This window comes from Cebidichthys violaceus, unplaced genomic scaffold (genome assembly GCF_023349555.1).
Source record: "Cebidichthys violaceus isolate CVI_PGR_0920_01 unplaced genomic scaffold, fCebVio1.0.p SCAF_46, whole genome shotgun sequence".
NCBI lineage: Eukaryota > Metazoa > Chordata > Actinopteri > Perciformes > Stichaeidae > Cebidichthys > Cebidichthys violaceus.
In genome coordinates, this window is record NW_027176661.1 from 1662494 (window position 1) to 1686798 (window position 24305).

Here is a 24305-nt window from a genome sequence, read left to right on the forward strand (position 1 = left end):
CAAAAGCTGTTTAAAAAAAAAGAAAGAAAATCAACATCAACAATAAAAAAAGACAGATTACTTTCTCCACTTATAAAAGGCTTAATCAACCTGATATCTGAATGCAACCACAAGAGGGCAACATTATGATATTCCCTCACCAGATCCACTGCTTATAAATTGGATATTTTAATAAATGGAGCAGCATAAATTACCAGCAAACAGGTGCTGAGATTAGGGGCTGAATTAAATCTTTTGGCATATCTGGGTTGATTCTGTACTTGTGCCAAGAAAAATTAGTTTTCAGCCGACGAGAAGACATCTCGATGCACCCCATTCAGCACCAGTGCGTGATGAGATCTAATTAAAGAGGCTTCTTAAGGAAGCTACACAATCACATATACGGTTTTGTACTGCATACATAGGAAGGAGAAGCACCGTTTTTTCCCCAACATCGATGTTTACCAGTGAAACCTTTCATGATGTTTACATTTCATGTAAATATGGAGCGTTTGAATATTCAGTGCGGCACAAATTCCAGTCCAGAGAGTGTGAATACATCAAACTGGATGAATTGCATTTGAATCGTGGATAGCGTTGTCATGTTATTCCATAGATCCTGTCAGTTGTAAAAACCTGTCAGTTTTGAAAGCAAATTTGGTAGACAGCAAAGAAAACACCACTCTGCCTCTTACATAAAAAAACCTCTGATAATCAACCCATTGCCTAGCAACACTGGGTTCCATAGCAACTGTGCAGCATTTTCCCTACAGTGTTGCAAGAGAGGCATGATGATTTATCCAGTCGAGTCTGTGTTTGCTTTTATTTTCAATGGCCGCTGCCCTCTTGAAGACCTTTTTACCAAGAAATTAACAAAGAGAACATGTTACGTCGCAGCAAACTCTCCCCCTGCATTTAATACAGTGACCTCATGCATTCTTTCCATCGCAGCAGAAAGCAACCAATGCAGTTGCATTGAATGCAGAAAAGGTTTACAAAACCAAAGGGGGTCTTTGATAGGCATCGACAGTGACCAAATAGAGAAGATCTTTAAAAAAGTAACAATGACGCCTGAAAATTGTTTATGTTTTTAAAGTGTTTATTCAACTCCATTACTGTAGCCTACATTGGTAAGTGATTTCTGATCATGATCACTGAGGAAAACATGCTTGGCTGTGATAAGCTTATCGGAAGGTTTAGACGCTTGAAATTTTCCAATTGAGCTCCTGTGTAAATGTGAAAAGTTTGTGATCTAAATGGCACAGCCAAGCTCTGACACTCCTAACATTCCAACGTAGGGTAGTGTACATCAGATATGGGTATGCAAAACCCTTCCTAATATCCTAAAACATAGTTGGCAATTATATTGTTCAAAAAGTGTTAAGTATCAGAATGTGGAACCTAAAGGCTGGTTACAAACATATAACATCAATAGACTTGGACTAATCATCATGCTTTTACCTAGTTGGTTATATGACATATATCTATGGATGGCATATATTGAGAGTACATTGAGAGTTCCCCATAGGGAACTTGTGAGTTTATTAATGCTGCACCTTCAAGACCTTATATATCCGTTCACAGAACACTTGTGTTGCGTGGTGCTGTATTTAGTTCGCAATTCAGAAATCAACAAAAAATAAAAATTCTAGATAGGTAAGGCATATAAACTCTTTAAGCTCTTATTTTTCTTTATAGCCATAAATGAAGAAGCATATTTTCATATTATATACTTATTTTGTAATTTAATACTCATTCTTCCATTTTCTACATGCTCCTCTTCAGGGTTGCGAGGAGCTGGAGCCTATATCCCAGCATGCACTGGTCGCGGAGAGTACACCCTGGACAGGTCACCAGCCGTTATCACGGGGCTAACACGCATATAGACTGACGAACACGTTTCCACCTTCGGGCAATTCAATTCAGAGTTTCCAGTTGACCTAACCTGCATGTCTTTGGACTGTGGGAGGAAACTGGAGGAGCCGGAAGAAACCCACTCAGACATGGAGCGAGCATGTAAACTCCACACAGAAAGATCACAGTCTCGAACAGATTGGCAGATTGGAACCCAGGGCCTTCTTGCTGTGAGGCAACAGCGCTAACCATTGAGCCACCATGTGGTCTTAATAAATATTCAAAAATATTTATAAGTTGTGTAATTGTCTCCCCTCCACAGTGCTCCGTGGTAGCCATTTCAAAATAAAATGATTGCTTACTGCGTGGCAGTATAGAAGGTAAAACAATGTTAAAGTACAATATTACACCTCTACTGTCATTTGTTTGCTATAGGAAACACTGTTGTTAGTATTTCTCATATACAGACATTCAGCAATCATTGTTTTTCACAATGTCAATGCTGTCCCCTCCTTTGAAAGCCTTTCAAACTGAAAAATAGATATAGAAAAGAGATGTACACAAAATTCACATTTGATACTTACAAATACACCGGTCGAGTTAGGTTTTCATTTTTGTTTAAAAAAACCGTTTCCTTTTACCGCTAGAAAAAATTAGTCCAAAGTATCTTATTATCAGTGTTAGACTACTGTGAGTTTATATGCATGCAAAAAATGGATGTAGTCTATAACATGCTGCTTTGCAGTTTGTACCTGGTGCAAGTTTCCATACATGTCATTGTAACTCATATACTGTATGAAATAATTCAATGGACCGCAATGTGTTTCCGGAGAAAAACCTGCATGTTGATCTTTAACGCAAATGCTTGACTGAGTAAAATATCACAGTACATATCCAGTTTACTGACATATTACTCCAGTAGCTATAACACTAGATCATCAGAGAAAACTCTCCTCATAGTCCCGATCACCCGAACAGAGCTGGGTAACTCTGCCTATCACACCCTGATAGGAATAGGCAGTGGAATATGATGGGAATAGCTGGAAATGAGCTGCACGGCAAACTTAATCTGAAATCTTTTCCCTCTCTTGACATGTTTAGAAATATTTAAAAATCTGTTTTTACAACAAAAATACAACCATACAATCAGTCAAAGACATTCTGTGCTTTTAACTTGATATACTGTATGTAATGCAGTACAGCATTACACCACATTAAGGTTGATGGTGAACAGACTCAGATGTTTTGGTTTCGAGTTTAACGGCGGGCAAAACAGAGTTGAAAGAAAGGAAGATATAAAAGGGTTTTGTTGTTTTATAATTATGTTTGCAGTAAAAAGGTTAATGTTGGAAACGGTACACTTGATATTTCAACATTTGTAGTAGCGTCCCCAGTGTGATTTGATCTAAGCCATGCTGCTCAGTTTTATTGCCCAACAGGCCAGCAGGAGACCAACTGACTTGACACAGCGATTCATTCTGCTGGTCTACTTCATGTTATTTTTTTTGATGCCTGATTAATCGTGTCATATATTTCCAATGTCAGTCGTATATCCTGGACACCTTCTATATCAATCAGTTCTATTATTATATGAAGTCACAAGTTGTTGTTTTTCAGACTTCAACTTTCAAATGCTTCAAGTCTTCTTCAAAATGATCATGAAACTTTTTATTTATCTTTGAGCCAATACGATTATTGCCCTCCCCATGCTTTTAGTATTGTTAATCCCACCTTGAACATAATATCACATGCATGTAATTGTGAATGATACTGTATATATTTTATTATATTTATTACTTTGACTATTTACTAATGTATATTATAACATGTACTCAACTCTCAATCTCGATGGGATTTTCCAAATCACATAAAAGTTACATGGCATGAATGCAGCTTCTGGCATTATCTGAGGATAATAAACTTCTAGCACTAACGCTGCCGAACAGCTCTAAATATACAGCACACTGTTATGGCAACTACTGTATGGATGGAGAAACCGCAAGGTAAGATTAGTGATAGCTGGTGAATAACGGGAAATCATTAAAGCAGCTCTGGCGCGACGACTGAAGGAGGACAGAGGAGGAGGAAAAAGAAAATGATGAGGTAAAACAGGAGAGCAGAGGCAGTACATCACAGGAAGCCAGAGAGACAGCGGATAAGTAAAGGTGGCCTCATCTTATCGTCCTATCCTGTCACAAACCTCCAACCTGATATATGAAACATACTTTGATTCCACACTAAGACGCTGCTGCATATGAACAATGCTTCCTACTTACATACACAGATTTTGTCGGTGAATTAAGAAACACTGCGCATATTACCGGCTGCCTTTCCAACTCATAAATTACAATCCCATGAGGAACATTATTAAAGTACTCTAAAGGGATGGAGAGTGAACTACAATAGAAGGTTTAGTTTAATTACATTTCATTTATATTATGTATATGTATATTTCAGCTTAGTCAGGTAAATAAAATATAGTTTAAAAGTATAACATAAATATTTAGTGCAGGTATATTGCCTGCGATGTGAAATAATTAGTCCATTTTGTGGAAATATCTAAAAATGTAAGTAAGTCAAAAATGCATGCCCACTCTCTTGTAAGCTTCAGTTAAACGATGAGATGTATTTACTGGAAACAGCAAAGGGAAATCAAATGGACATAACATTAGAATCCCTCAAAATTATGTTTCATAACGTCAAAAGACATGCAGAGCTGGATTTGACAGCCATGTGTTGCACAATCAAAGGACGGTATGTAAGGTACAATATAGTGTGATGTCATGTTAATGTTTTAAACTCAAATTAAAAAAAAGACCCTGGGAGGTTAGTTTCTTTATAAATAAATAACAAAAAGCCCAAGTACAGTGTGGGCATTTGAGGACAAAGTGTCCTCATAGCAGGGTTTATCCTGAAGCCATTTGGAAACTTATTGGCTAAAGAAGTGTATGATTAATTTATGGTCCAACTTCTAATTAATTTATTTATAGACCTGATTTATTCAGCAGGTCACACATTGACAGTTTTAATCAATGCCATCGTTTCCATGTCCCTTTATGATTTTGAAGTGAACATTTTGAAGGATGACCAAGTGGGAAAGGTAAAGATTTTTAGGTATTTGCGCTTTTTCTCTGAAAAGACAGTCTCTGTCTCCTTCAAAGCTATTCTCCTGAGTAACCCTACATGTGCAGTAAATCCCAGTTGCTTCAGTGGCGTGCCGTGTAATGGTAAGTTCTGCCGAAGCTGCCTGCGTAATTACATTAACCTGTGGTAATTATGTGTAGATCCTCCTCAACGATCATGGCTAATGTGTCTCAAGAGACTAGGATTCATGAATTAATTCTTTATTAATATATTAATTTGTGGTCATTACATTAACTCTGGTGTGCGTGCAAGTGAAAAGGGGATCATGTTGTTGGCTGCCATTTTGAAAAACATGTTTTTATTACCTCTGATTCTTTCCACTCGCTTGTTCAAGCTGTTATGACAATTACAGCGACCAAAGAATGTTTTAAGAAGGCAACCAAAGACTATAAAATGTGAAATACTGGAGTGCCTTGGAAGCTGAGGGGTTAAGGCACCGACAATGAATCGCAACATCCTTGGTTCACGTCTGGCCCGAGACCTTTGCATGTCATCCCCCATATATTTCCCCTCATCTCACGTCAGCTCTCCAATGCCAGGAAGATAAAAATGCCAGTATTAAACTGGATTCTGGGTGTTCCCATCATATCTATGTAGTCCTGCCATCAACAAATGGCCTAAAAGAAAACTACAAATGACAAACGGCTACAAAATTAACATAACTAACTTGACCAGTGCAGGATGTAAGAGACTTATGAGAATCTCAGAAACACGTGCATCACATAAAACACTTATTTTTTACCCATATGAAACTGACTAATATTCTTTGCTTCTCACGCACCGCCATCTAGAGTTTAAAGTTCATTTATCTGCACATGAAATGATGGTACACCAAAGGAACAGAAAAAGTCACATTGTGCAGGTGAGATAAAAAAAGAAACTCAAAAAAAAGAAGAAAAAAAACCTTCTCAGCTCAAACAAAACTAAGAAAAAACAACGTGACAAACAAAAGTCAACAGAGCTGGATAACAGGCTCTAAATGACAGACTGAAAAACAAGAAAAAAATAGTACATCAAAAACAAACCACATAAATGTAAAGTGAGGACAACAAAGTGGAATCAAAAGGAAAAGTGATATTGTGTGCTGGTGTGTACTCGAAGACTGAGGGAAATAGAAAGGTGTGCTGTGTGACTGGAGGAAGACAGTTTAGCTCGCCAGCTCCGTATGTCTATATTCAAACTGTAGAGGCATGTGACCTTACAGGCAAAATGGACAGATCTGTTCCAGATGCTTTTAATGGAGACCAGACAGCATAAATTATAAACTAAATGAGCACTTTGCAGGTAGTAAATGACGCAGTCCAGAAGACATTGGACTATACTGTACTTGTATGACGTACACAGCAGCGATGCTGTGAAAAGGACAGAATGTCCGACGATACAGAGATCATCAATAAAGCCATCTGATTATGAATCAAATCAGCAGAAAAACAGCCTGTCAGGTTGACAGGCTGAACACACGTTTAAGTGTGAGCAAATGTTTGCGTAGTGGTCGTTGACTGAAACTGAGACTCAATAAGAGCAGCCACAGTGTACCCGCGACGTCAACGTACCCACCAGACAAAACCAGTCGTGAATAATGGATCATCTTTTGAAAGCATGCACTTTAAAAACAGTGCCAAAAAACTGCCAGCGGCTGGAGTTATTTACTTCTTATGATAACAATATTTGTAGCTACGGCTTTATTGTAAGTTAATGCGCATGATTGTAAGGCAGCTGTCATTGCATGGTAGTTACAGGGATCATATACCGCAAAATGTGCTATATCAGTGGTGTAAGGTAGTTACGACGGGCCCCAGTGCGCACTGGTTACTAGGTAGGGAGCGCACACACACACACACACACACACACACACACACACACACACACACACACACCATTTGGTGTATACATATTTTACCACGTCGTGTTGGATTCTGCAGTCGAATGAGCTCCTAAAGTAGAGAGGTCAAACAGAAAGCTATTGGAACAAGCTACCGTATATCGTATCCTCTCGTCACATGATCAAATACAGACTTTACATTGGACAACATCAACATACACATTACTCAGCAATCATCATTGCATATCTGTATGACAAAAAGGCCAAAGAAAATAAGATGTTATTCATTTAATTTATAGTTTTAGTTTTATTGTTTATGTAGAATAAGCATATCATGTTTTTATAGATTGCTACTGACTCCTCCAAAAAGTAAAAACCATAAGTTTGTCTTTTCGAGGGCATATATAGCAAATGGCGGCAATTTTTATTTAACTGAATTCTTCTTTGAACAGATGCCAATCTATATCCATAACAAAGGCCTGTTCTCTGTTCAACACATTGTCGTAGTGCCCGCTCTCTCTGTGGGACCCCCAACCACACAGGCCCCCGTCTGTCTATAGTCACGCTCTATATGCTATGTGAGCCTAAGTAAGGATCTATGCAAAATCTATATGACAGCCCCTCAGTGTCTCAATACATTACCTTAAGTACTAAAGTGTGGATGAATTTTGGCAACTACTGGGAAACCACTTGGACCTGCATATCACTCTGCTTCCTGCATTGACGATTATACCAAGGTCTACGCAGCACAAAGCAGAAAGTTCTGTTGCTATGGTTACCTGTAGTTCAAATTTGAATGGTGACCAATGCGTTGACTGGAACTACCGCTCATTTGTGGCATCCTGAATTTTCTACGTCCTTAAAGTCCCAATAGAAACGTAGGTTAGAGCGTCTTTAGCTTCTGTACTCTGAATATTCCCGAGAGAAGCAGTGTACAGTTAGTAGAGGGATTTAAATCAAATCCTTTGCATTTAAATGGACAGCTAAAAAGTGGGCGGGCTTAGAATGTAGCACTATAAGGAGGTACAGAGGACTGTGGCTCCACACACACCTCCCATGTTTCTGGAAGTTGCAGAAATTATTGGTTGAAAGTGGTTGGTACCAGCTGACTTAGGCACAAATCATATTTTGTTTTACAGGAAGAAAAGATGATTGGATTTTGATGTAAAAATATGAAGAAATACATTTTTTGTAAATGTTTTCCATATATTGTTAAATAGGCCCACAACATCACCGGGGATGTGACCACAAATGGTTAAAAATGCTTTTTTTTTCGTATTTCATCTCGACTTAAAATTACTTAAAAAAAGTTGTCGGAGACAAACAACATTTTACAACATATTTTAGACATGACACTGCAACTGGATTAAACTCACAGATGAACCACAAACAGTTAATCTTTTCTGAATATGCAAAATGTTCTAGTATATGCTGAGCAATCGCATACCCATGAGAGAGTGGTACAAAGTCAAAGAATAGATAATTCTGTAGATGGATACTAGTATCGTAGTGAACACAGTAGGCCAAAAAGACAGGATGCAACTACAAAGGCCACTTATTATCAAGATTCCTGACCGTAAGTGTATTTGTAAACCGCAATATCCAGCTTTTATGTTTTTAATGTTTTGCTTATATGGTTGACTTCAACATCTACACTCTCTCATCCCGTTTGTTTTCCCTCCAGCTCTGCATGATGCACAAATCATAGTTATGTGGAAACCCGTTTCATACGGCCGGCTGTTGGAATTCAATAACGAGGTGGGCTTTTAAGCGTGCTTCCTGGTAGTGAGGATGACAGCATCTATCTCCAGATGCTGTAAATGACATTTCTTTCCCTGTTTATCTATGAGAAACAACTGGATAGCTGCATCTTGCCCTTGGCCAGCCTGTCCTGGCCCTGTCAAGGGCACACCTCCCATCAATCACTGCAGGTTCAAAAAAAGTGTGTCCTTGGGGACCTTAAGAGGAGAGTGGAAATGGGGGAAAAAAGCCCAGCATGCAGGATGCCTCCCCAAAGTCTGACCTAGGGTTTTTGTACTTTGCAGTCCGCTGCAATACATCCCAGTGCAATTCTATCAGCATTTTTCTCCTTCATTTCAAAGTTGCTGAAAACAACACTTTGAATGGGAAGATGAAGTATGTCCTTTCTCCTGCATGCTATATCTCACCACCCTTGCCCCCCTCTGCCTGCCTACATACACACCTCATTTAATTCAAATGGAAAATCTAAGTGAAGGGAAAAGGGAAAAGTGCCCAGCTTGAGCATTTTTCCTGTGTTTCCTCTGAAATAAATCATGGGGCGTTCTCTCTTCATCAGGATAGATACCATTTGTTCATGCCCCAGCATCCATCCTGGGATTCTGACAACACATTCCTGTTTCGTGCTGAATAGGCATTATTTTGAGACTGAGTTACGACGGCCTGTGCTATCCGCCTGTATGCAAAGCGGCCCGTCATCTGACATGTGGCAGCACACAGACTAAGAGATTGTCCTCAGTATTGCAAAAGCGTCCACTGGTCTTGAAAGAACTGCTGCCATACATCACTTAATGGCTGCAGCCGCCAAAATGCAGATTGCAGCCGATGTCCTGCACGCATCAATCAGCGGTCATGTTCGCAGAGGGTAAAACTACCGTGTGGGAAGCGGTTTTGTAAATGGCTGTACGCACACAGTATGTGAAGAGCATGTAGTTTGTTATCTCATAGGACACAAAGCGTAGCCTTAAAGATCAATTACACTTATACGTTACATACAGTAGAGTACATTATAATCTGAACATAAAGTGCTGCAGCTCCTGCATTTCTCACATGTCCGGTATCTCTCTTTCATATTCGGTCAATTAAATGTCCATTCTACTCACCAGTCTCACTGCAACTGATCTGCAGTTTCATGGCTACATTTACTGCTTTTCCATTACAAACAAGATCAAGCTGCAGCTGGGGCTCATTTGGGTCAATGGAAAATGAGATCAGTAAAACCCAGGCTGCGTATGGCAGACAGGGACAGGTGACCATGCTTTGATGACACGGCTGCACGATGAACAGGCAGTGGTGAAATGAATGCCGCCCATATGGCCAGGGATCAGGTGCTTACAGTTACAGCTACAAGCAGCCTTACAGATAGAGTCAGGCTCCCACATCCCTATACTCCTGACACCTTTTGAGGCTTTTTCATGTTTGCGATCGTTAAACTGCAAAATATATACGCTAATGTGCCTTCAGCTGGAACCATTAAAGGCTCATGCCAAATTCCTCGTCAGTACATTGTGATAAATACTCAGTTCAGTCATAATGGAGCCTTGAGAGCTGTTGTGCAGCTATGAACGCGACTTTCAACGTACTGTACATTAGAGGTGAGAAAACATTAGAAGACACGAGCTGAGTTTGCCAATACGTAATGTCCACATACACATTAATATGCAGTGCATATGTACAATTTGTGCAGAACCAAACCCAACAATGGGGCTTTAAAAAAATCTAAATGAAACACAATGACATGCAAAATCCTTTAGTTCTCATATTCTGCACGTCTGATCAAACAAAATGAACCTAATCCGACTATCCTGGTGGTTAAGTTATCATATTATTTAATTCCATCCTTTGTGCAAACTGAAATGTATTTTGACAATAACAACATTAAACTTGTATTTTTTTGATTGGCTACATACAGGGCAACACTACCGTACCTACAATGTAATTCAATAGCTCAGCAACATTTGTAAAGCTCCATTTTGTTCTTGTGTTATTGTATTAAAATACACTGTATTTTTAAGGCTGTACTTTATGATATTATACTGTCATGTGTTCCTGTTTTTTTTTCTCCACTCATTGCATATTTTTTTCAATTTAGGGTGATGTCGATATCCAGTGGCGATTTTAGCCTGAAATTTCTGGTGGGGCAATTTTGTACGACGTCATGTTACCGTCACAAAAATAGAGGTAGCTGATTATTATAAGCAGTTGGCCTATATAGACCAGTAAGATATGCTATGGGCTGCATTTTGAGTGCCAGCAGGGAGCAGAAATCCTATTTCAAATACATTTCACATGCTTCAGCGCTCAGCGCGACACAAAGATGTTGCCTATAATACAGCATTAAAGTAAAATGATTGCAACAAAGTAAAAAGATTAGACAGACACATAGCTAAAATAACTTGCATAATTTATTAAGCTTGTGGCACACGTGTGGCATCCAATATGAAGCGAAAGGCACAACTGAAATAAATAACAGCAACAAAACATGCTGCTAAATGAACAACACTGTAAAAAGACGATGTCCTTGCAGATTGCATTGATACATCCATCAGCTCCAAAAAAAAAAAAAAAAGGTTAGACTCGCCAATGCAGATCACTTATATAGGAAGTTGGCGCGGCGGTTCTTTGCTTGAGCAAACCTCTCGATGACTTTGCTGTTAAAATCCACCAGTCCATGAACGAACGGATTTTCAATGGAAAGCATGGAGAAGGCGTTACGAGAGTTTTCGCGGTTTACGCAATATTCGAGTCGAGTTGCTAGGCAGATTTCGTGGGGCACATCTGAAAGTGCCCCATCTCCCAATGTAAACGTTGGCCTGTGTGGTTCACGCTCATTGGTGTTTCCATGGCAACACTCTTAAGCTTGCGCCGCTGCCCCACAGAGCAGAGGGACAGCGGAGAGCAGCATTTCACAGAGCAAGCACACAGACAGAAACACACACCAATCAAATTACTCCAAAACAGGACTATAATGCTTGTGAGTCAAGTTTATTCACACACACATTCACGCTACTTTGAATATTAAATAAAATAAAATATATTTTGCCACAAAGCACAGACGTATTGAGCTTTCTGCACAACAGCGCCATCTGGATGTGGTGGGGCAGTGCCCCACGTGCCCCTAATGTAGAAACGCCACTGTCGATATCTAATGTCCTGATCTACAGTACATTCTACAAGCATTACATTGACAGTGCTTAGGACTTTGTGAGTATATTGATATTGAATGTTCACATGAGGCTTCATATGTGACATTACAGTCCAAGGACAGGACAATGTTGTTCTTTCCTCACACATGGCATCTATCACACTTCGCATTTTGCATCTCCACATGCACCTCTGAAAGCGGTTTGTTTGAAGTTATCCAAAATAATCCCAAAACAGATTTTCACTTTTGAGCAGTTACAAGGATTTCTAAAATCTGCAGGGCTATCTACAACAAATGACAACACTCCATAAATCACCCCAGTTCAGCTCCCTCTGTTAGACATTTACAGGCTCTCCAGTTTCTCACCGTTTATGCACATCAACAGTATGCTCTGCGAAATTCATTTTCTCTCTGCTGCACAACTGACAGAATACCATTTAATACACACTAAGCCAGTATCACTGTTTATTACGCCAGACAAGGACAAAGTAAGGAGGGAGAGTAACTTAGGAAAGCATCAGAGAACTGTATTTGTGCTGATAATCTAAATTGTTTTCCATGTGCAGTATAGTAAGGAGAAAAAGACAATGTGAATGCTGACATAATCAACAACCATTTCAATAAATGCTGAATAGCATAAAATACATTACATACAGTACAAATGCAATTTCTAGAGCAAGCATGACTGCTATACAGCATTATTCATAACGTTTTTGATGATTTTGCAAACCTTTGTCGTCTACTGTCATCTACTTGAGCTTTAAACATAAGCAATGGAAGTGAAATTATCAACGCATTGCATCAGAGTCCAAGTTAAATCAATTTATCTCTTTAGTTGCAGTGGATGTGTTGACACTGACTTGCCAACAAACGGATTACATAGTTAGTTATTAAAAACCTACCCAACCAGCTAACTTTTTTTGTATGTTTTTTATGTGAGTTTTTCTCTGGTTTTTCTATATAATGAAGAGGAGAAGATATATGTGTACTTCAATCAGTTAAAGAGCTTCACACCCATTGCTGAGTGATTTCTTTCCCCCTATAATGTTGCATGTTTTGCAACGTGCAGTTTTCTGTAATCACATTAAAGACCGTGGTATGTACCGCACATTGATCATGTAGAGAAGAAATGTGGCACCACCCACTTAATGATGTAGATAATGACCTTCATAAGCATTTCATTTTTTAATTCAAATTAAATTCAGGTGGTGTACTCATGTCAGAAAGAATATTGATGTTATTAATTGTATACATTTGGTTCTGCTTACATCAATATACTATTAAATGACTTAAGTCTACTGTGGTATTCTACAGCACAGCATACATCGGGTTGGTCATTTCTAAATACATTCTCTCTATGACTATAAGCTCATCCCAAAGTCACCATTTCAAAGGTGCTTACTTCAGTAAAATATAGATTTTAACAAATTTGGTTCTTTGTAGTCCAGAAATGTCATGCACTTAGGAAGAATAGCATGTTCACAGTATTAGCGATATGTCACCCTTCATGCTTTGTTAATGGTGGAAGCTGAGATCATAAAACCCATCCCCGTGATGATGACAGCTTGATTTAAAATATGTCCTCCAGAAGGACGATCGTGTGACCGAGGTGAGGGCTGAGCTGGCTCCTGTTACCTCCTCCAACTGACTGGACGTCACGTTTGTTATTGTTATTCTGTTTTTAAATATTGATATCTCCAAATAGAATGCTGAGAAAGTCTGCCCACTGGTGACCCATTACTCTACATGATTCCAGTTCCCATGTGCAAATAAATAATAGCGACAGAAGCAATGTCAGATCAGCCCGTCCTTTTCCCTGACCGACAGAACAAACCCCCCTAATTTTTTAATTCTGGAAAGCTGAACTGGAAGCAGATACTACTAGGTGGAACAACAAGCAGTTCAGGAGCCTTTTCATGCAGTAATGAGCGAAGAAGACAATCGCTGTGTACATTTTATTGTTGCTTATAAAAAATATTGGAATAATTGTCTACTTCAAGGTAACACCATATTTGTAAACGCATTGAGAGACTGGTTAATAATTAAATGGGCCTCTTATGAAACTGATTTAGCTGGGTCATGTATTTCATTACTCTACTTAATAAATTTATTCAGTTGAATTTTATGGGACGTTTATGAAAACCACTCCATCATAGAGCGTGCCATCCAACGTATGTGTTGAAGCCATGTTTCAGAGAAACCGTGCCATAAGTTACAGAGGGTTTGAATATATAATATGGTGGGCTGTGTTGTCCAGGAGAGGCAGTATTTGCAGTCGTGGTTCTATTGTAATGGCAGACAACTCGACAGAGAAATAATCAATAGATGCAGAGACGTGCATCGTCTCAAGCACTCTTAAATGCCTATGTGTTTGTGTGTATGCATGAAAGGCAGTGTGAATGAGAGGAGTATTCAAAAGGTGAGACATGGTTTCAGTGAAATTTTGTGTATAATTGAAGTTAGAATGAATTTGTGTTTTTCTGTGAATATCATGACCTTCATTTTGCCAAACGCCCAGGCGGATGTGCGACTGAACTGTAGCATAATAAATCTCTGCACCTTTCTTAATGTGTAACAAAAAGGTCAATTTAAATGCATATAAATGGAAATAGTGGAAAACTTAAAAAACAAACAAAAGTGAGGTTCGGACAGCAATAAATAAATCAAATGGCAAAAGCAAGGAAAAATAGCTGGTATATGTGGCTGTTGCAGGACTTCTTATAAGCTTGTCCAACCATTCAGTCCGAATGAAATCATTGGACTCATCGCACGTCACCAGAATCTTATTTTTACATTTGTTATGATACGTTTATGGTCATAATGCTAATTTTGGGGGAGTGGCTTTGGAGGGAGGCCTGAAAGGACAGGTTGCCAGTGTTGCCGACTTGTCAACTCTCTTGCTAGATTTAGGGACTTTTGGAGCCAGTGATGCTTGCTACTTTCATTGGAGAAGAGTTGGCAACACTGGGCTGAGTTTTCGGTTGGATCATTTTTTTAATCTAGCGTACTCTTGCTAATTTCTCAACATTACAAACCCTAGCTTTAAATTGCTTACCAAAAAATGCTATTATCAAAAGTTTCCCACAAAAATAATCACTTTATCCTAATAACTAATAGCTTGACTAAATGCAAAGCCTTACATAGTTTATGCGTTTGTGCTAGAATAGAGAATAAAGTTCTTAGTAATCCACATCGTACGTAAAAGAGCACATTAGTTGCATTTGGGCGATACTCATTAGAATCCCTATGCCAGCTGTAGTTCGGGATAAACAAGAAAGCAATCTAGGCACTCCAAAATCTTAGAACGAGGAAGGAAATATTTTTAAAGCTGTTATTACAGTGGCTAAATCATTAAAAGAGCCAACATGTTTCGACCACAGTAGGTCTTCGTCAAGGCATTTAACAAACCGCAGCTGTAGTTCACTCCTCTCAGCTGGGTAAACTAGAAAAGCAAAGCAAACTGTAAATCTTGTAGAATGTCCCTGAGCATCCTCAAAGATCGGAGAAAAAAACAGTCGCTGAGTTGTACACACGGGACTAACTAACTAGCAGCCTTAAAAGCAGAAATACCTTAATTAACAACAAGACATATTTAACTCAACAGGAGGATGTTTACAAGTGAGAGCTTTGCAAGAACCCCAGCGTCACAGGAGACCTTACAGGTAAAGGAGACTCACAGCAATCAGGGGTCGATGGTATAAAAGATCCTGTTTGTTATTGTGAGGAGGTTCTACCCTTTGAGTTTGAACTGTCTGCCATTCTCTGGTCTCCTGGCAACAACACTGATGGTACCAAGTGCCCTGGTGTGTTTTGACGGGTGCTGCCACTGGAAGTTTTGGAAAATTGACACTATCAACGTAAGTCATGTTACAAATGAAGATGGTTTCAGTGCAATTTAAAGACATTCTTGTCTGCCATCGTTTCATAAATGAGACAGGGCCCCACTGGGTTTGGATAGCTCAAAGCAACTTGCAGCTCATGGTTATCCGTGGCATGAGAAGGTGCAGAAAACAAGACAAACCTGTCCTGGTCCCTCTAAATTTGCTATACCCTCCTAAACCCTCTTTTGCTCTCACGTTTGCTCTGTTAAACCATGAGGGGCCTGGACTGCAAACCCTTTGTTGTGATGAGGCCAAGAATTTAGAACAGAACTTTAAACATCCACAATTCAAGGGGCAGATGAAGAAAACCAGATATTTGAACAGACTGCTAAGGCGTGAATGGAGATGGTAGAACCAGTCGTTGGTTGGCTTTGTTCTCTACCTCCTTGACAATATCGGGCCACCAGACAATTGGTCACGGCTTTTCAAATGAGAGGCACCCAAATGTATCTCCACCATGATTTGCGATCAGTCACAGGGACGTGCAACCGTTCTGGTCCCCCAAACAATGCTTTGTGCCGATATAGGACGTATGGCAAAGGATCAGGTCCTCCTCTATTCAGTGTTTAAACTGCTGCTGGAAAATGGTGGGAAACCAAAGGAGGGCAACCATGAACCAGGATGCTAATCAGAACAGAAGTCTTTGGTTGGCCGGAAAACCAGCAGACAGTTTCCAACAGAAGGTTCTGTACACCGTGATTCTTAACCCGTCAGAGCAGCCTGTCTTAGCGTGTCTCTAAACACACAAGTGGTACAACTCTGCCACAATATAGACGTCAAACTGTCCTTACTTATTGGAATGGCTGTGAACTTTGAAACTGGACAACCAAGGCTTTGGATCACAGTGGTTCGAAGACCAGTTCCTCATATTGGATATCACACACAGAAGAAACACATAGTAGAATAGAGCTCTTTTAAACCTCATCCGTAATTCCACTAGCAATGTCCCAGTGTTCCAATCTCTCTCTCAACACTCCCGCTAAGCTTTAGTTCCCTACACAAACAGGCCCAAATTACCCTAACACATCCTCACACATGTCATTGAATCATATGCCTAACCAGGATATATATTTTTTTTTAAAGCATTTGCCCATTCATTATCTAGGTAAAGCTAGCGTACAAGAGACATTTGTGTGTGAGAAACTATAACTACAGTAGGAGAAACTGGAAGTAAAATGTGTTCATCCTTATTTCATTAGGGTTGAATATTAAATAGGAGAAGATAAACAGCACTGAGACAGCAAACGGATACGGTGGCACTTTTCACGTTTATAATACATTATAAAAACTCTTACAATGTGTTATATTGTGCTGACAGCACTGTATAAGTGTAGTTATAAGCACTCGTACATACTCTGATCACATGACTTATATGGCCAATTATCATAATACTTGCTGGTCACTCACTGTAATATTTTTTGCAAGGATAATAAGCTGCATAAACTGTAGCACTTTATAATCTCTTATAATTTATTATAATCATTGTTGTAATATGCCTTATTTCCTTACTAGTACCCAATGCCAACTTAGAGTAACTTATAATCACATAACAATGACGGAGTGTAATACAAACATATGTGCCATTTCTCCTTACAAAGCACATTTTTCAATTCCGGTATTGGATTAAGTAGTAATAATATTTTGCTAGTATGTATAAATTTGATTTTACACTCTCATACCTCAAATGCGTACAAAAAAAAAATGGAAAAGAAAACATTGCTCGATCCTTAAATAAGAGCTTTCTTTCTTTGCCGGGTATGCAATGGTCTGGTTATCTTGCTGAATACAAATGTAAGTAATGTAACATTCAGGTTACATGGGGGTTGTGGTCTATGATTCAGTTCTGTGTTAAGAAGTTACATCTAAGGTCTATAATCTAAACAAGCATATAATGAAAGGACAAGGACAAGTTTTTTTCTGCAAATTAAAAAATAATAATAACCATAATTACAAAAAATTACAATTCACTTCCCCTGCAAGATCCTGAATTCTGGGACAGCTGCCATCTGGGTCTGTGTCCCATTTCTTGAATTCCAGTTTGGTTTACAGGCCAATGGGTGGAAGAGGGCAGGGTCTGAATAGATTGACTTCAGAGTGGGCACATTATCTAGATATACTGGTGGTAAGGCCGCAACACATCATTAAGATCACATGGCAGCATTATTGCCAAACTCTTTCTGATCATTAGGGCCATATTCTTCCAGCAATGTACACCTCTGAGTTGGTTTTTATTTCAAATGTGGGTGTTGGCCAGGCTGTTCGGAGCCACAGTCCAGTGTGTGTCCACTTTTGTGCCAAATTAAGACCCTCTCTGTTGAATCTCAAGAGCTGAAGGTCGTCAGCAGTGTGTGTCACGACAGAAGTAGCTGACTGATGTTGGAAATATAAAGACATGACGGACTACAGCTCCCCTGGCCTGAGGGTAAAACACAGTTACTCTCTGCCTGGGATACTCACTCTCTAAAACTTGCTCTCCCCACTCCAGTGCATTCACAGGCTGCTATAGACAATAGTGCGCTGCAGCCAAGAAATAGTTAAGCAACCAACATCAAAGCAGAAATGTTTGTTGAAATCACTTTTAAGTCAAGGTATCTCTAAAAATATTACAAACCTGCTAATAACAAAGTAAAATACAAAACATGATTTAATCTAGAACTAAAAATCAAAACACTTCCTCTTTAATTTCCTTGGGTTTTGCTGAATTCAGTTATTTAAGTGATACAATGTGGTGTTGTTGTCGTTAATCCATTAGTTGTTTGTTTGATATAAAATGAAAGTAACCAAAGAACTGCAAATTGGCTGCAAATTAAAAATTTCTTAAATTTGAAATGTTCATAACTATTGATTCAACTGTTTTACACAGTTGTGAAGGAGACATTTCTTTGCTTCTTGCTCTCATTTCCTTCCGCCAAATCTATGAAACAACTCTGGAATGGCAGCACTCCAAAACACAGAACGAAGACGTAACCTCAACTATAACATATTTTTACAATGGCTAACATCAGGCTAACGCATTTTGGCACATAAGCCTTCATCAGAGCATCTGTTTTTGGCAGAGCACCCAACCAGAGGAAGGTTATATGAGGAGGCGCACCTGCTATATGCTTTTCACTGCTTGCTGTCATTCTCATCAAGTATGATGTGGTCGCATAACTGACAAGCTGCTGCCTCAAACCTATTTAAAGAAGATACTGGGGAATAGTATATATCTAATAGCCATAAATTAGATTGTATATGTTGAATATGATAATATTGATAATATTAAGCTAAATTCTGTCTAAAAAATGTAAAACGATGTACTTCTAAATTTGAAAAATATCAAATATTCTAAACATAAAACATTTTAGCTTTAAAGAAAAAGCCAACCTGTCAAAGTGAATTAACGTATGTGATATGTGACGTTCTTGAGGCAATGAACATCATCATGCATCATGTAATATGATTTGTTTAATGTGGTTCAACTTTTTTACACATAACCTGATTGCATAGCATGTTCAGATATTTTGCAGGTGAGTCATGCAACATTGTCTGTCCATACATTCATTGAAATAATTTTTTTCAATTTTCTGATATTTCTGACTGACATTTTAAGTAATTGTGGCTGAACAAGGGATGGTTATCAATTTTTTGTTTACATGAAACACTACAGCTAGAGCAAATTCAAGTGGCGACAGACTCTCATTAAATTAACATCACACTCCGTTAACATGCCCTGGAAGTAAAAAGCCCTCTTTGTTTCTTGTTTTGTTTTTTAAAGTAGCAATAAGCTTTTCTGAACACAAAGTTTTGGGGCACGTGTACAGCAGAAACCAAAAAGCTGGTGCTGAAATGATTAGGTACAATCATATACTGTATTCAATTAGAGCCATCAGTGTGGCTGTCAGTCAGTGCTGAGTTATGACGTCTTCAGTGAGTGGCCTTGCACAGATCAGGGCCCAGATGCCAATGTCAGCACCATGAAACAGGAAGCTTCATCTTCAAATTCATCCTACACAATGTAGGTACAGGTGCCAAACTCAATTTGCAAGAATAGTTTTTCTGGAAACCTTTAATTTTGATTAAAGTAGGCCTTTGTTGTCATACATCATTAGCCATCAGCCATTAGGCTAGTAAGCTGTTCAAAAAAACAACTATTTTTTATATTGCTTAACATATATTGTGGTTAAATCGTTTTAGCAAAACAATCAGCCCGAATGACAGAAATGAGTTGTTCCCCCACGCCTTCTATTTTCATCAAATTATCAAAATAATTCATTATCCATTATTCTAAAGAGCGGATGTAAAAAGATAAAAGTTAATGGGGCACAAGTGCTTTCCCTGATTTGCAAATCAAATGCTCATAAAAAACTGCCATGTGATACAAAGACGCCATGAAAAACAGAACATCAGAAAAGTATAAAAAATCAATACGTTCACCATCCCTGGTCTTAAAAGAACACCGTGTTTGACTGCTCTTCTCCATGTGTGCTCTACTTCTCGAGGAGCAGCCATCTTCGATATGCGAATAGATGCATAGTAATGACGCGGTAGCAGTCACATCAAAGCCGTCCCCTATATTTTGCCACAGGCCCACTCTTCGACGGATTTCAGAGGGATGACTGGTGAATATCACGATGTACAACACCCTGACGTGCGCATACCCTCGACAACAGAGACCCCAAAGAGGACGTAGCCGCAACACATACCTCCAAAATCAGGCCTTAAACGGATGTCATATCCCTTCAGCAACTTGTCCACGGTGGTCTTGGCCACAGACATTCCGGAGCTTCCAGTGGAAGAGCTGAGGGAAGAAACCACAAGTGTAAGAGCCAATGTAAGTAGTGGGAGAATACTGAAGATTGACTACTTTTGTCATAGATATTTTGTTTCTCTACAGCACACCAACTGTACGATAAATGATTACTGCACTAAATAATGATTACTACTGTACTCTGTTCTCAACATCAATGACATGAATGCCACATTGGAAGAGGAAGCCCTTACGCCAACGTGAGGAGGATTTGACAAAGGGAATGAGGACTTAGGATGCATTAAACAACAAACACACATTCATCCAAGAATCCCTTTTTCTTCTAAAGTGAGCATTTTTATGTCATATTTCATCTATTGTATCATAAATTGTAGTCAACTTCAGTTATATTTTTGCATTCTGGGCACACTCACAGAAGAATAAACATTCACCACGCGAAGATTTTTAGCTAGTAAACGTCTTTTTTTTGGTGTTGCAGTCAGTTGTCAGACAAATATATTTAAGCATGCTGACTGTTGTGTTGTCATAGGAAAGGTTCAAAGATGTGCCTTGTGTATACATACCCCCTCCCTTTTGGAACTTTACCAACAGTGTATTCATCTAATTAGTTTAAGGGATGCGTTGTAATACACCTGTCAAGCATTTTATTGATGTGGGTCCTTCAAAAAAATGGCATTAAAATTATAAAATGTATAAAAAAAGTTGTAGTTTTGTTTTTTTCGCTCACGTAACAACGTAGGTGCTCAACCTTATTTGTGAGCCATGTATTTCAACACAGCCTCCCATCGAGCTGTCAGAGGCTTCGTTGGTCTGAGCCTGGAATGGAGACAGACTATCCCCAGGAGGGAGGCATAGTCCGCACTCGTCTGACTGACACTTATAACATTGGTGCCATGACCTGCATCACCTGACCGAGACCGGCTCTCCAGCTGAGGTTCCTTGTTAAGGGGAGGGTGTGCAATGAGCGTGTGTGTGTGTGTGTGTGTGTGTGTGTGTGCGGGAGGGGGGGTTCAAATTAAAATTGCTCCCCTGATAGGAGCACTAGCCCTCGGCTCAGTCACGGAAGCACTGTTCAATTAGCTCATAGGTAGTGCAGCTGTTCATCAAGCTGGCCGGTTACAGGACTTGTGGGTTTGACACCTGAGAGCATAATTATGAGGAGAATATCAATGACACCTGAAACACATGCAAGATTGCGCCCCTTTCTTTTGTTATTCCGGGTTATTGCAACAGGCTCAAAATGTTAAAAAAAAGAAGAAAAAGTGCGACCCAGTTCTCACTGAGCACCTGAATCTCGTAAGTGAGGCTGCAGGTTACTGCAGCCCAGGAAAAGGAGTGGGCCACGAGGGATATGTATCAGTGCCTTTAACAACAAAACAATAAAGGGATTGAGCTGGAGATTGGGAGTGTGATGATGTTCTTTAAGGCCTGTGCAGCAATTCATACTGTAGGCTAAACATCTCAAGAACTAGACAAGACCGTATTTGTTGAAACGTTAACTCTTACACCCTGCCTGCTGTCTTGAAAACAACATATGAGGGATTTTTTTTTTTTAATTGATTTGGTTCCGGTCAATAAAATGGGGAATCACGTAGATTATATGAATAGGATTTGCGTTTTTAGAGATGAATACAATAAGTAAGCTTTCGGACGGTGTTGCCACAGCACTGGAGACATACATCTGGCTGCTTACCCTGGAGTAATCAATCGATCGTCGGCTGATCGATCCCATCAGCTAATCATCGGCCAACACTGTAGCCTACTGAGGGCTGTCACTTTAGGCATCATCATACTTAGAGTCGCCCTTTTCAGTACACATATGTGTATATCCCCATTTTGATATCGGGAGTAGGTTAACGTTTCACAATAGGCTTGATAATGTGCACGCGCATGTTTTTACGCTCGCGCGCGCCACAGCACCTTCTAATAGAGCATATATCGGCAGCAATGCCCCTAATAAGTAGGCCTGGGTGCCCAGTTTATGCGATTTGCCACATCTCAGCCTTTTATTGACCGGCAATCACGTCTATTGGTGTGGACGGGAATTTTTTTTTTTTTTGGTCCAAGCGACGTTTTCTTACCTTTGAACAAAGCAGAAGAAGAAGGACAAAGCCGCCAGAGCAGAGAAAATTCCACATAATTTATCTTCTTGACGACCCAACATCTCCACAAATCCTTAGATATAGTTTCTATAATCCAACCAGTCCAGTGGTCCTCCAGAAAATTCACAAAGTAAAAACGGGCAATTAAAAAAAATAATTGCCTTTTAAAAATGTCGAAGAAACTAACCTACATCTACGCGTGCGATGTGTTCATTATATTAGGCTTATTGTTGTTGTTTCTTTTTTTTTAAATCTCGTAATTGGCCCCCGCTGTTTTCCCCGGCTATGGAAATCCGTGCAGGTCACAGAGCCCCTCGACCAACACCAGAAGATCAGACATCTTGCTCAAAAAACAGCATACACAATACTTTTGAAAGTGATGACAAGTATTCTTCCCCTTAAAAAAACAAACACTGGCATGAATGACTGAGCGGCAGCCTCTTGATGATCAAATCGGTGGATGAAATTTCCCAGTCCAAATCTGCAGAAGAGGCATGGTTCCAGCGATGCTCTGGCGCCAGACTATTCCACAACGTGATGCTGGTTAAAAGATATTTGTTTGAGCTGGAGACGCTGGTCGGCTGAAGGGGAGCGGTGGGTTTAAAAAAACGAAAATTGAAATCTTCATTCCCTTTTTTTTTTTTTTTTTTTTTCCCCCGGTGCCGCTGCTGATGATGATGTAGATCAGCGCAAAGTCACTGAGGGGAAAATGCACATTGAAAAAGCACTGGGTAATATCTGATGCAGACGTCAGAGCAGGCTATATCAACTCCTCTGGTGGGAAACAAATAATAAATTAGATGCCGAGAAATATGGATGGCCCCCTTATACGACAATGCATGTATCACAGCGTCGGATATCGTGTCAAAGATGCGTACCTATTTGAAAAAAAAGTCCACTTGCTGTCCAACGCTGAATGGCGTTTCAACACGTTAGTGTGGGTCCGCTCCGCTTCTCGTGGAAACACTCAGCAAATGACAGACATGCAACAGTCCGAGGAGACACGACGAGGATATCTTGTCTCCTTTCGATTGTCTTTTTGAGTTCCTAGTTGAAATTAAAATGATGTCCTAGCCTACTGGAGGGGGAGAGAACGAGGGGAGGGGAAGGGGGGGACACCTAAGGTGAATTCCTTAGCGACAGTGTGTCCATGCGCTGAATCGCGTCTGTCTATTCTCTCTGAAACCCATTAGGATGGTGGGAGTGTGTGCCGGTGCGTTTTCGTGCATTTCTTCCACTTTGCCACAATTTTTTTTTGTTGAAACTCGCGCGCAGAGGGACACGCACGTACGCACCCAAACACACACACACACACACACACACACACACACACACACACACACACACACACACACACAATAATTTTCTTTAATTTGTCTTTATCTATTTCTATTTGTTTAATTCCTCATTGCGAACCAGGACTCGCTCCTATGTATTTGAAGCAAACACGTCCTTACTGGAAACTGCTAACGCGCACACCACAATTGAAGAATCACACAAGCTTGTGTTTTATACAGAGGAGGAGGCTTTCTTCAGGGATCTCTGTGCTGTCCAGTTGCTAAGCAACCCAGCCAGCACTGATGCAGTTGTGGTGATTCGAAGGCTATGCGCAAAGGCTCATTTAAAGGAGTAGACCCGATGCTGTCACCACTGGGGTGTCAGTGGGACAAAAGCAGACAGCAACTGATGTACCATGGAGCCATTTCTGTTATGATAGGGCTGGGGGGAGGGGGGCGTCGCCATTTAGCCTACAGTAATACATGTAAAGGAAATGTGGCGTGTCAGGGATATCACACTCACACTACTTTTGCTTCATCATCATTGTCCTACTCCTCATCATCACTGTCAGGGCCACTGTGATGAATCAATC

At 39.8% G+C, this 24305-nt stretch overlaps 1 protein-coding gene across 2 annotated transcripts in view; it reads right to left on the minus strand.

Moving 5' to 3' along the window:
• Nucleotides 1-23629, minus strand: part of gabrb4 (gamma-aminobutyric acid type A receptor subunit beta4) — a 48751-nt gene extending 25122 nt beyond the window's left edge. For both annotated transcript variants that reach the window (XM_068729448.1, XM_068729447.1), the window contains exons 1-2: nucleotides 22415-23629; nucleotides 20269-20363 (exon numbers count right to left, since the gene is read on the minus strand). In XM_068729448.1, the coding sequence (XP_068585549.1) occupies nucleotides 20269-20363; nucleotides 22415-22497 (178 nt within the window). In that variant the 5' untranslated portion in view covers nucleotides 22498-23629. The remainder of the gene's footprint in view (nucleotides 1-20268; nucleotides 20364-22414) is intronic.
• Between the last annotated feature and the right edge of the window lie 676 nt (nucleotides 23630-24305).